Source organism: Rhinolophus hipposideros, assembly GCF_964194185.1.
Source record: "Rhinolophus hipposideros genome assembly, chromosome: 13".
Taxonomy (NCBI): Eukaryota; Metazoa; Chordata; class Mammalia; order Chiroptera; family Rhinolophidae; genus Rhinolophus; species Rhinolophus hipposideros.
Window position 1 is genome coordinate 1774928 of NC_138059.1, and position 13532 is coordinate 1788459.

Consider the following 13532-nt stretch of genomic DNA (forward strand, 5'->3'; position numbering starts at 1 on the left):
GGCCTGGTCCTGGGACCCCATGTGGTGACCCTGCTCCCTCACACCTAGGGCATTGCTCTCACCGTGGGGCTGGCCGCAGCCCGCCACTTGGACCACGTGTGGGCCGTCCTGGAGCAGTTTGGCCGGAGTGCACCCATTAAGCGGAGCCTCCACAACTTGTCCCCAAAGGTAACTGGCTCTGGGGTCCTTGGGGCCTCAGGAAGGGGCTGGGATATCGGGGGAGGTGGCAGCCTACCAGCCAGGTCTCCTGGGGTGAGTTAGGGGCATAGGCTTTAGACCACGTGTTCTGGCCTCCCGTCCGGTCCCACCTCTGCACCCACCTGCAGGGTGACCCCCTGTGCCTCAGTTTCCTCCTCTTGAATAAGTTCTTCCTCCCTCCCCAACTGTTGGGGTGAGAATGAGCGGTGCTGGGAAGTGCTCTGCGACAGGTCCGGGTGTGCCTGGTGGCGCCTGCATGTTTATTAATAGCCCTTTGACCATGTGCGTCCTCTGAAACATGAGACAAGGGCCAGAGGTCAACCTGTGTCCCCACACATGGACAGAGCAGCCACCCTGAGTGACCCCAGCGGGCAGAACCATTTTCCCCAGTTTCCTGCTGAGGTTCGCGGACGCCTGTCACCCCTCAGAACACCCTGCCTTGAGTCTCCTACTAGGACCTGGGGTCCCTCCCGTCTCCAGTCCCCCGGGGCTGGGGTCCGGCAGGCCCCTGATGCCCCACCTGCACCTCCCGGGTCAGACTTCAGAGGACCTGCGGTGGAAGTGGGCCACGAGCACCATCCTCCTCGCCTACGGTCAGATGGCGGTCAAGGCCAAAGCCCACATCCTCCCGTGGGTGGACAACATCTTGTCACGCATGATCTTCTATTTCCACGGCAGCACCTGGGTATGTCCGCCACCCGGGACTGGGCCGCCCCTGTCCCTCTCAGCAGCAGCCTTGCTGTGTGTGTGACCCAGGCTGTCGCTTTCTCCCGTCCCTTCCCGGGCCCTCACCACTCGGCCTGACCTCATGCCAGGACGAGACCCTGAAGCAGAGCTTCCTCACCGCCATCCTCATGCTGGTGGGGGCCGTGAGCCGCAACGAGGGCGCCCACAGCTACGAGTTCTCCCAGCTCCCCCAGCTCCTCGAGTGTCTGATGGTGAGTACAGGCTGTGGGGCACAGAAAGGGGTGGGGGCGCCCCCCTGGGACCAGCAGCGCTCATGAGAGGCCCCCGCTGGGAAGGGTGGGTCATTGCATTTCTAGAGCAGTCCCAGGCTTTCACACCTGGAAACACATGCACGCCTCCCCTTCACTGGAGCTGCCCAGGTACGTGGCTGAGGCCAGAAAGGCCAAGACCGCCCATTCTGCTTATACTGACCTAGCTCAGACCACTAGTTACTACCGATTCTGGCCCAAAGAACCCGCAGGTGATGGAGGAAACACGAGTGATGGACAATTACAAAAGAAATAGTAATGATAATAGCAGTTCCCACGTACTGAGCTCCTGCTGTGACGCAGACGCTGTGCTTTACGTGCCTTGCTTCATGCAAAACACGTGTGCGACGCAATGGTGTTTGTGCCTGAACGAAGCTCAGAGCACTCGGAGACTTGCCCACTGCCATGCAGCTGGTGTGTGCGTAACCGGGATTCAGACAGGACCTGTCTGGTGCTCTCGTCCATGCTCTAGTTCTCTCTCTAAGAGGGGGCCAGGTCACAGAGCCCGCCCCACCCCTGGGCGGGTGAGGAGCTGGAGCGTCATGCTGGGGTCACGTGGGTGCCAGGCACTGAGGCAGAGACGAGACGTGGTGTCAGGAGTGGGATGGGCCCCAGCGTGCGTGACTCGCCCTTCACCCCCCCATGTGCAGGCTTTGATGGGCGAGGAGCCCCAGGACACGCTGTGCACGTCGACCCGCGAGCAGACCATCCACATCGTCTCCAGCCTCTGGTAGGCTCCCCGGCCCCACACAGGGCCTTCCTCAGCCTCAGACAGCAGACTCGAAGGTCAGGAGAGGTGGTGCCAGCAAGACAGCAAGGCAGGGAGAGGCCAGAAAGCAGGGCGAAGGTGGCCATGGTGGCTGGGGGATGGGCAGCTCATAGAGGCCAGAACATTTGGTCTGGGGGCACAGCCACTCCCCAGACTGACCTGACTGCCCCTCCCCCCAGACACTCAAGGTCAGAGCAGCCATTCAGGGCAAGATCCCAGCCACAGGAGGAGTCCAGAGCAGGCTCCAGCAGTTGGGCAAGGAAGTGCAAAGGGAAACAGAGTCTGGACTCCAGCCAAATCCCATGGAAGGGAGGGGGCTAGAATCCAAAGGGCTTGGGGCCCCAGTGCAGGCAGCAGGTCCTGAGTTAGCCGTCCACCTACAGGCGGGTTGAGGGGCTACCTGGCCTCCCTACCTTGACCAGGACAGGGGAGGCTGACTAGGAAGTGGAGCCCCAGGGAGTTCAGAGCTGCCTGCTCTCCGACTGCAGAGGGACGTGCAGGCAGCAGCCATGAATCCTGCGGCCCAGCACTGCACTGGGCAGGTAGCAAGTGGTAGGTGGCAGGTGGGGCTGGCCAGGCCTTCCCCCGAGCAGGCAGACCACGTTCAGATCCCAAGGTGTAACCAGGGCTGGGGCGAGAGCAGTCTGCTCGGTAAAGGGGAGCCTGGGGTGCAGGGCTTTGCGAGCCCCTGTCCCCAGCCAGGCTGGTGAGTCCCTTACGAATCCCTGTGGAAGTTGCCTGCACAGGAGGCCTGCACAGGTCATGGAGGGGAAAGGCTGGGGAGGCAGAAACATATATACGAGTGTCTGGTCAAAGCAAGGTGAGAGGGGAGGTGATGCCTGAGTCCCAGGAGAGACCTCTGCTCAAGGCTCGCCTGCTCTTGTCTATTCTGGCATGTGGTCCCTTCTTACCCCCAGCCCCTGCGCCCCTGTCTTACTTCCCCGTGTCCCCCAAACAGTAAGCTGAGACCACCCCTGGACTCGGAGAAGAAATCACGGCTCCTGTCCATCTGCCTCCACAGCGTGCTGGCCCTGCCACTGCTGGATGTCCTGGAGAAACACTCCTGCCTCTTTCTGGAGACACCCAACGTACAGGTGCGAAACGGGTCTCTGCACCCCTTCTCCGAGAGGGGCCCTCAGGCAGGGTATCCAGCTCTGCCTGCTGCCGGTGGCTTGAGAGGGAGCTGGTGTTCATGGAGCACCTGTGACGAGCCCGGCCCTATATATTCGTTAGCTCACCTGCCCAGCAGCAATTTGTCCTGAGAGTCAACCCAAAGAAACAAAGGGTCTGGTGGGAGACTCAGGGCTGAACCCCAGCCCTTCCCCCTCTTCATGCCACACCCTAAGGCTGGGTTCAGGCTGTAACTGGAAAAATAAGCACTTTGGGTGCGGGTGAGCACACCAGGGCTCCCCTGGACCCAGGGCAACACCCCAGCAGCCAGAAGGACGGTGTCTTCCTATACCCCAATCCCAGAGGAGACCAGAGTGCCCCATTACCAGGTAACAACAGCACAAGTGCCCCACCCAGAGAGCGTGACCCGGTGACAGGCACTGGGCTGGGGACTCTGTTCATTGCCATCCAGTGTCCACTTCCACTCCAAGTTCTCAGGTGGCAGCAGTGAGCTCAGAGAGCTGCAGCGAGCTCCAAGGGCCCCCAGGAAGATGATGGCCAGTGCCCCAGGTCTCTGCTCCAATGGGCTCTGATGGGAGGTGGGCTGGGTCCTCTCTGTGGCCCCCTCCATCCCGGAGCATGCTCAGCGAGCCAAGCAGTGAAGACTGGGGGCCTTGTATGTGAGACCCAAAAATGGGAACTGCTGCATAGTTTGCTGGGACCAGTGCAAAATGAAACACGGGGCTCTAAGAATTTCAAGATGGGACCGCAGAGCATCAGACGGAGCACAGGGACCTTCTGACACCAGGTGCTGTGCAAGTTGCACACCCATGACCAGCCTTGCTAGAAACGAACTTCCTCGGCCACTGAGAAACCTGTTCTCTCAGGCAGGCCCAGACGGCCCTCCTGCCCAGTCTCCCCATCTGCCAAATGGGCATCTTGACAAGGCCCTTCCTGGGCACGTGTGAGCTCGCTGGTGGGCAGCCTGCACTGGGGCTCTGCAGGAAGTGGGCACCAGCAGCACTGAGGCCAATGCACTCAGCCTGCGCAGCTCTCAGCCCTGGCCCACCCACCAGCGCTGTGGGCCCTGATCGGTTGGTTCTCGTCCCCACACAGACCCTCTACAGCAAGACCTCAGAGGCACTGGATGAGATGCTGCAGACCTTCATCACGCAGAACCCCACGGCGGACGAGCTGCACTTCCTGCTGTCGGTGAGGGCAGAGGGCAGCGGAGGGTGGGGCTGGGCCAGGCAGTGACAAAGGAGGATGTGCCAGATGAGGCCGGGCCTGACGTGGGGGGAAGGAGGGGCCCAGGCGGCAGGTGCAGCCTGCTGGTACAAGGGCCTCAAATGCCACGCAAAAGGGAGCTGGTGACAAAACAGGCCATGGCGCTGGCTGGGATCTGCCTTCTCACCCACCAGAGAACTTCCCCTGCAGCAGTGTCCCCAGCTGTGAGGGGGTCTCAAGAGCCCACCACCCCCAGGGGCTCTCCCTTGACAAGAAGGAGACCAGCAACCGGGTAGCGACAGTATGCAGGAGCAGGGGATGGCCCAGACAGGGGAGCTGGCTGTGCTGGAAGGGTCGAAAGGAGGTCAGGGCTTCACCAAATGAAGATTAAGGAGGTCGTTGGGGAGGGAAGGGAAAGGAGGCACACAGGGGCGAAGTGAGCCAGAATGGGGAGCGGTGCTAAGGTGGGGGCAGGGGTACGGGGTGAGGTCAGGTCAGCAGGGGCCAGAGCTGGCAGGCTAGTGATTCCTGGAGGTGAAGGGAGCTGCTGAAGCAGGGGGTCCTGAGCTGGGGGCCACAGATGGAAGTCGGGGGGAGTGAGCACAGCGAGGAAGAAAAGTCATCTGCACTTTCACTCACCTTGAGCTACAAAGTAGCTCGTTCCTCCTCTGGGAAGGTTGGTGACAAACCACAGCAGTGCCACAGTAGCTGTCTGCCACTAAGGGAAGTGACAGATGTCACAGGACATCACTGGGTCACAGAATCTCCAAATACGGTTTGCCCTCCTCAGACTTCAGAATCATTACTGTAGTCACATATCGCCATAACAAAGAGACTCAATGTGATTTAAAACGGTCCCCCTGCCTGTTTCCTGTGCCTTGGTATTCCTTTGTAATTCTGTGCATTCTGCTGGAAGGGGGGTGCGTCGTCCCACGAGGCAGGTTAAGAGCCAGGAGCCTCAAAGGCTTTGAGCAGCAAGGGCGGTCCAGCTACAAAAGGAGAAAAGGATTGCTGTGGTGGCGGGGCTTCCTGGCTCAGAGGGATTCCCAAAGGGGCGAGGGGCCTAGAAAGGCTGAGCCCGGATGGGGTTTTAGGGGGCGGAGCCTGAGCCGAGGGTGGGCGGGGCCTGGGCGGGGCCTGAGCCGGGGTGGGCGGGGCCTGGGGCGGGGCGGGGCCGGAGCTGGGGTCCCCCCCACAGCACCTCTCCCTGCCCCGCAGCACCTGTACATCTGGCTAGTGTCCGAGAAGGCACACGAGCGGCAGCGGGCTGTGCACGCCTGCACCGCCCTCCTCAAATTCCTGAGCCACAACCACCACCTGGACGTGAGTACCTGGCTCGCCGGCCCCAGACCCCATAATTCTGTTGTCCCAGCCCAGCCCCCTCCTCTCAGAGCCTGCCAGGGTTCACAAGGCTCAGGCCGCTGGGCCTGCCACCAGGGTAGGCTGCACCCCTGAGTGTCCTTTGCGCAGCCAGCAGCCAAGAAATCCGTTCTCCACACAGGAGGAAGCAGCCCAGGGGTGGGGATTAAGGACCTTTCAAATCCAGCTGGGCTCTCTGACCCCTGACTTAGGAAGCTGGGCTCTTGTCAGCACCCTGAAGCCCCACCCTGAGCCTCAGTTTCTCACCCATGAAATGGGAAGAAATGATTCCCCTCAGTGGGGTACAGTGAGAACCAGACGGGGGCCGTGAAGGGCTCGTAACATGCATGGCCTTGCCCCAGACCAGGATAAGCAGTTACTGCGGGGCTCCCACTATCCCCCCGCCCTTGGTCCATGCCCACTGCCCTCTATCCATCACCACCCCAGTGGGTTCGTGGTTCCCAGCTTAACCTCCATCTGTCACTGTCGCCATGGGCTGAATGAACACCAGCACGTGTTCAGGGAGCAAGCAGTTCTCCGTTTCGCAGCCAAAGTCAGCATTCAGTCCTTAGGGAGCCTCATCAACTCCATGGGGAGATGAGGAAATTAGTTCCTCAGCCTGATGCCCAGCGAACATGCCTTTCTAATGAAGGGGAGAGGCCGCGATATTGGGACAAGGGACTGCTGTGCAAGGGAAAGCTCACTGCACAGACTCCAGCTTTCCTGTGACGAGGGGAACCCCTCTGGAGGGCTTCCAAGTGTGGCTCTCGTGGCCCACACAGAAGTAGGACCCAGGGGAGGGGAGTGAGGCCCTCGCTTTCGGCGCAACATTTATGGGGGTGCCAAAACACTGTGCAAAAGATCAAGGGTATTTAATGTGGTGTTTTCAACAATCACCTCTGCAAGCTATGGCCCATGGCTGGCTGCCTGTTGTAAGTAAAGCTTGATTGGAACCAGGCCTGGGATTAGGGAGACGCAAGGTTATGGAAACATAGTGTGGGTTGCTGTCTTTGTCTACAAGTGTGAGGCTTTGTTCACCATGATTTTTTGCCATTCGTTTTCTAAATACTACATAAAAATATGATTTCTTTTGATTTCTGCATGGTTTGGCCCCCCCTTAAATTTCACCCACACCCGAGTCCCAGCACTCCCACACAATTTGAGGGAATCTATTGATGCTGGTCGTCCTGGGCTCGGGCTCCATGGGTCGGTTCTACCATCAGTGGTCCCCCTATTCTCTTGCCACAGCCAAAAGAGGACTTCAAACAGATCGGGAAGCTGATGGGCTTGCTGGGGATTCTCTGCCAGGACCCCGACAGGGCCACCCAGCTCTCTAGCCTGCAAGGGTTGGGCCATCTCTATCAGCTCCTGCTGCGCCACAGAGGTGAGCCTTTGCGGGCCACCAGGCGGACCCACTCCTACCCCAACCACAGCCTTCACTGAACACACACCAGCAGTCCTGAACTCAACTCCTCCCCCAATCGGCCCCCAAGCCCACCTCTAACCTCAACCACAGCCCGCATGGCCTCACCTGGACACCGGAACCACTCTGAGTGCCATCCCCAAACTTGGTCACTGGGTAACCCTGATTACCAGTGACCCGTCCCGACGTAGACCCCAAGCCTGTGTTTGCGCCACCCTCACCCCTGCCCAATGCCACCCCTGGCCAGCAGAAGCTTCGAAGGTGGAAGCAGTATCCCCTGAGCAGCTTTCCCAGGCTAGCAAGGATGAAGCCCCACTCTGGAGCAGCGGAGACCAGAAAGCCACTCTCCCCACCCACCGTAAGGTGGCACGCTCAAAGGACAGCATCTACCAGCGTGGCAGCTCCCAAGTCATCAAGGTCAAAGCCTTTAGACACGTGGGCAGGTCTGGGTGGGGGGAAGTGGCCGTGCTCTGCTCTGACCCCCAGCGCCGCCCCCTCTGACAGGATTCCAGCTGCTGATGTGGCCTCGCTGAACCCAGGTGGTCAGCGCCACACTGAGTATTAAAACCAAGACCGATCTTGCCTGCTTCTTTGGTGATTAACTGAGCGTATTTGGAGAAGCCCCTGGCCTGGGACAGGGGTTCTGGGGGAAAGGAAATTGGAGGAATGGGCTGAGGACAGAGTCTGGGGTCAGCAGCCCAAACTGGAGTCCCTACTCTGTCCCTCACTGCTGTGTGACCTTGGACAGCTGCTTCTCTCTGAGCCTCAGTCTTCCTCTGTAAAATGGGCAGTGATACTGCCATGAGAACACAAGTGGCGCTCTCAGGGTGGCTGTCACGGTAGGTGTTCTCAGAGGCACCAGAGGACATCCTTCCATTTGAGTCTGATTTTTGCAGGACCACTCTGCAGAAATATTCCCGCCCTCCCCATTTTCCCAGGGGCCTCTCTTCATCCTCTGAAGGCCAAACCTCCTCCTCTGAAGGCGTAGCATGATGCCCCTCTCCTGCTGTCATCTGGTCTACTTTGCCCAACTCCTCGGTCAATGGCTTGGGAGAGTCCAGTGGTTCCCCAATGTTCCTTTCACTACCACAGAAATCCCGTATCTGTGACATTTAATACCTGATTTGGATGGTTTCCTTCTGAAGATGGGCGAGGCTGAGCACAGGGTGTAGGCTGGATGCCGGCACACATTGGACAGGCAGTGTAGCCTGGAGCCTACTGTTCTGAGTGGTCAGTTCTTGATGTCTCCGACATGGTGACTTCAGTTTGCCCGTTCTTGGTGTTGGACCTATGGCGAATGCAGACCCTATACTTAGCGTGCTTGTCAGTCTCCGTTAGACCTTGAGTACTCCAGGTCACAAACTGGGTCCCTCCAGGGCCCAGCGCAGGGCCTGGTCGGAGAGCCTGCCTTCAGTTAACACCCATTAAGTTGAACCAAATTGAACCAAATGATGATGAACTGGCGGCACACAGCTAATAAGGGCCCAGGGATTCTGAATCTGGTCCTGGTTGACTCCAGAACCCGTGCTCTTTGCAGCTGCAGCAAGCTGTCAGTGCTGAGGCCGATCAGACATTGAGTACAGAACATCTAAAGCCCTGAGGCCAGCGTATCAATTGTCCAGGCCCACATGGGAAAACCTGGCTTGGCTTCAGTTTATGCCAAAGAACCTGGACTGCGGGCAGAGGCAGGGCAGGAAGGGAGGGTTCCACTGGCCACCAGCTCAGTGGGGACCAGTGGTGAAGGGACCCCAAAGCATGCAGGCCATCAGGGGAGCTGAGTGACTGGGAGCACAGTGTCTGGGAAACAGCAGTCTGCCCCAACCTATGCTGTCCCTGAACACAGAGAGTGGGTGTTCAGCTCTGGCCCTCCTTGGCCAAGAGACAGTGACAGACAAGAGCACAGGGAGGGGAGAAGAAGGAAGGGTATGCTAATCAATGGATGGTAGATCTAGGAAGGTTTGGGATAGAGAACAGACCTGGGTTCTATTCCTAAGTCTGTCCTTGATTCCTCATGTGTTCTGGATACACTACACCTTCATCACCACCATCACCACCATCACCACCATCATCACCATCACCACCACCACCACCACCACCATCACCACCAGTACCATCACCATCATCACCACCATCACCACCATCACCATCACCACCATCATCACCATCACCACCACCATCACCACCATCACCACCATCACCACCATCACCATCACCACCACTATCACCATCACCACCATCACCAGCATCACCATCATCACCACCATCACCACCATCACCACCATCACCATCACCACCACCATCACCACCAGTACCATCACCATCATCACCACCATCACCATCACCACCATCACCATCACCACCATCACCACCATCACCATCATCACCACCATCACCACCATCACCATCACCACCACCATCACCACCAGTACCATCACCATCATCACCATCATCACCATCACCACCACTATCACCACCAGTACCATCACCACCATCACCACCACACATTCTACCATCACTGCCACCTCTATCTTATATTTATTCATGACCTGGGTTAAAGTAAGACATCTCAAAAGTATTTACCAACCTTGAGATTGTAGCATTCTAGGATTCTGAGAATCTAACCACCATTCCAAGTTGAATTTCTTCCCAAACATTCTAAATACCAGAACTTTAACCAAAATTTAACATTTTAGAAAACAATTTTAAATTTGATCTTCTAACAAGTGTTCTAACCAGATTGGTAATAGCCTAAATTCTTTTTTAAAAGTTATTATAAACTACAAATATTCCATTGAAATTATTTTAACTTTCTAACTAACAACCTAACATTCTCACAAAAATGTTACCAAAATTTTAGAGTAAGATTCTAATAAATATTCTAACATCCATTATTTAGCACTTATTTTTATATCTAACGTACATACAAACATCCTAACAGACTTGCAAACATTTCAACAAATATATTAACATTTTTATCATCTTTAATGTCCTTGCAGACATAATTTTCTATCAGGCTTCCTAACTAGCATTCCATCACCAGCATTCTATCTTCCTCTTATTATCAGATGCTCTGAGTCATAGCCTTCCCATAGAACTTTCTGGGAGGATGGAAGTGTCTATAGCTGCACCATCCAAAGCAGCCACGGGCCACTTGTGGCTGTGAGCACTTGAAATATGGCTAGTCAACTGAGGAACTACATTTTAAATTTTACTTAATTAAGTTTAAATAGTTACGTGTAGCTAGTGGCTACCATATTGGGCAATGATGCTCTAAGTCTTTCCCGAAGGTCCCACCTGGGTAGCCCCATGCTGCCCAGCCTTCCCCCTCAGAGACTGTGGTCTGTGACTGTGGAGCAGGCATCCCACCCAATGTTTGCATTTCCCTGAGAGCCTCTTCATTACCCCAAGTAGCTCATGGTCTGGGGTTGAAGGTGACCGCCACCGCCCTGAACTGTTAGAGCTGCTCCTGGGAGAATGTGGACAGAGAGCAGAGTCAGGCTCCTGGGGAGGCCCGACCGTGGGACAGGAGCCCTGGGTTCCAGACTCAGCCTAGCCCCGCCCAGCCCCACCCACATGTGAGGGTGACTCATACACCTTCGGGTCTTGGGGTTGGTCCAGGTGACCTTGAAGATCCTTCTCAGTGCTCAACTTCAATTGCTCTTGATTAAAATGCTGTAAGGTGGGGGACTGGGGCCTGGCGTGGGGACCACCCAGCTGAGCTAAGGCTAGCAGATGAGGAAGCCCATGAGATGAGGGCAGGGCAGAGGAGGGGAGGAGAGGAGGCTGGCCAGGCCACGAGGGTCCTGGGACAAGCACTGGGGTCTGAACGAGGAAGGGAGCTGTGTCCCTTCCTTCCTGGCCCCTTGGCTTTGGTTGGCTCGGAGAAATGTGCAGGTGATTAACCTGCAAAACGGTATACATGGTGGGGGGCCCGGAGGAGTGAGGTTCAGAAGTGTGGCAATGCTCAGAGACTGGGGCGCCTGGAGCAAAGGAGTAAGAGCAAAGGGGGGGGGCGGGACACAGGTAGCCCGAGGTGATGCCGCCTCCACTCCCGCTGCTGCAGGAGGCCATGAAGCACCTCACGCTGGCAGAGCTGAGCCACCTCATCTGGACGACCATCGACGGGCTGGGCTCCAAGAGCACCTTCCGCGCGCAGGCAGCCGCCAACATGCTGCTCACTGTCGTCCAGGAGCACGGGGCCGAGCTGGAGACCGTGAGGGGCTGGGGACCTCTGCGGGCGGCCAGGATGGGGCAGGGTTCAGAGGGGTGCTCCAGCAGGCAGCACCCAGGGCTATGGCGTCTGGGCCAAGGCCATGTCCCTGAACTTGAGCCAGAGGGCGACACAGACCCCACCCTGCTGGGTTCTAGTGAATGAAGGAATGAATAAGGGGACACCCAAGCAGGTATGCTGGGGCCCTGGCTGGCGTTGGCAGGGTCATGGGGCAAACGTGTTGATTGATATGGGGAAGGTGCGGTATAGCCCTGACCCCCCGGGAGCTCTCAGTCTAACAGAGGTGACAGACACCAGGCAGATAAGACTGGACCGCAGAGGAAACGCAAAGCAGGCAAAGGACGGTGCCCAGTGGGGCGGGTGCCCCCAGAAAGGGGGTAACTAGTACCAAGCCTGTGGAGGCTCAGGTGGGTGACACAGGATCAGCATGAGTGGGTGAGTGAGAGAGACCAAAAAGTGCACAGGGCAGGGGCTTTCCAGGCTCGGGGCACGGCGTGTGTCAAACGGGTGTGTGCAGGAGACCACGGGGTGGGTGTGTCCAACCCTTCCAATGACGGAAACATCTGGACAGAGTTGGAAGACCTCAAAGGCCGTGTGAAAAGTAGTGGGGCTGCCTCCCTCTCCGACTGGGACTTCTGACCAGGTGTCCAGCACGGGGCTGTGTCTCGTCCCTCACACGTCCCTGGGCAGACCCGTGTCTCCCCCTTCACACGTTCCCCTCGGGAGGACCACAGCTGAAGGGACTCCACACTCACCAGGGCCGGACCCCTCCCCCTTAGGCTCACAGAATAGGGCCTGGCCCCCCTCCTCAGACCAATCCTCTGCCCTGCACTCTTCCTGCCTCTATAGGTTGCCAACCTAGGCCAGGCCATCCACCTGCAGCTCTGCTCTGTTCGCCTCCCCAAAGCCAAGAAAAATGCCCTGCATGCCATCACCCTGCTGGCCCGGAACCACACCCCCGAGCTGGTGGCCACCTTCCTGGACTTCTCCATACCCCTGGACAGGTACCCAGCCCCACATTCCCTCACTGCCCCCTGTCTACCCTCCATCCTCTCCCAGGCAGGGGGCAGGGCCTCCACCCTCAGCTCTGGCCTCCTGCCTGTCCCCTCCCAGCCCCCTGGAGCCCCCACAGGCCTGGGTGCAGGGAGAGGGCCCATGGACCTGCTCTTTTATAGCATATGTCCTGGGTGGGCCGGGGGAGGCACTGCTCCCCTTTCATTCTACTGTGTTCCACATAAAACACCCCTGCCCAGCCTCAACCACCTGTCGTCTGACGGAGAGAGGGCCCAGGACCCTGAGTGCCAATGCCACCACCTCATCATCCTTCCTGCTCCTCCAAGGAACCCCTCCACCTCCCACCTGCTCCCCAGTGGCTACCACAGCCCTCTGGGGGACGCTGGCTTTCTCCCACAGCCCTCGCACCTGAGTTGAGAGGCAGGCTAGAGTCGTCTTCCTCCCTAAAATCTCAGCTCTGAATGCTGGTGCTCAGTCTGCACCACCTGCGGCCCCTCCACCATGCTCCTGCCCTGGGTCACCCTCGGTCCTTCAAGATATAGCTCCTGGTCACAGACACCCTCTCTCTTACGCCCCATTTTGATCTTGGGGATTTCACTATGTCCCTCCCCCGGACGTCTCGATACCTGGACGTCCTCTTCCCTGAGATCCTGTCCGCCATCCTCCCTCAGCCACCCACACCACAGTCATCCCCTCGGCTCGGTCATCAACAATTTCAAGCATCTCTCACGCTTTCAAATACCTCCCACGTTCACAGCTCACTCCCTCTGGCCCCCCACAAGCCTCTGTCCCCCAGGACCTCCAGTCCACTGCCCCACCCATCTTCTCTCCGACCCTTACCTGTCCTCACCAGCATAGATTCCATCTTCCAAAGTTACGGTCACTGCCTAAACACATGCCAAGTCCCTTGTTCCCTCTGTCATACTCAGCTGGCAAAACCGAGCTCTGGCACAGCCTGGCTTCACCAACTTCACACCTGCACGTGCAGCCTTATACAGGGAAAAGCACATCGCATTGTAAATTTCCAACCACACACCTCCACGCCCCTCAGGGCTGCTGGCATCCAGCTGCATTTCCCCAGGCCACCCCTCTCCCAACACCTCCGCCCACTCCCCACCTTAGCTGCCTGCCTGCTTCCATTCCACTGAAAAACTAGACGCCACCAAAAGAGACCTCCCACAGACCCCCAACCCCCACCTGACACTT

General features: G+C 57.7%; 1 protein-coding gene across 1 annotated transcript in view; it reads left to right on the forward strand.

The window, feature by feature from the left end:
- LOC308506895 (maestro heat-like repeat family member 5) overlaps positions 1-13532 on the forward strand; it is a 50631-nt gene that overhangs the window by 20225 nt on the left and 16874 nt on the right. The window contains exons 9-19 of the mRNA XM_081070890.1: positions 49-168; positions 737-883; positions 1014-1136; positions 1844-1923; positions 2921-3056; positions 4189-4284; positions 5518-5622; positions 6907-7095; positions 7169-7498; positions 11145-11294; positions 12162-12316. Of these exons, the coding sequence (XP_080927016.1) occupies positions 49-168; positions 737-883; positions 1014-1136; positions 1844-1923; positions 2921-3056; positions 4189-4284; positions 5518-5622; positions 6907-7095; positions 7169-7498; positions 11145-11294; positions 12162-12316 (1631 nt within the window). The remainder of the gene's footprint in view (positions 1-48; positions 169-736; positions 884-1013; positions 1137-1843; positions 1924-2920; positions 3057-4188; positions 4285-5517; positions 5623-6906; positions 7096-7168; positions 7499-11144; positions 11295-12161; positions 12317-13532) is intronic.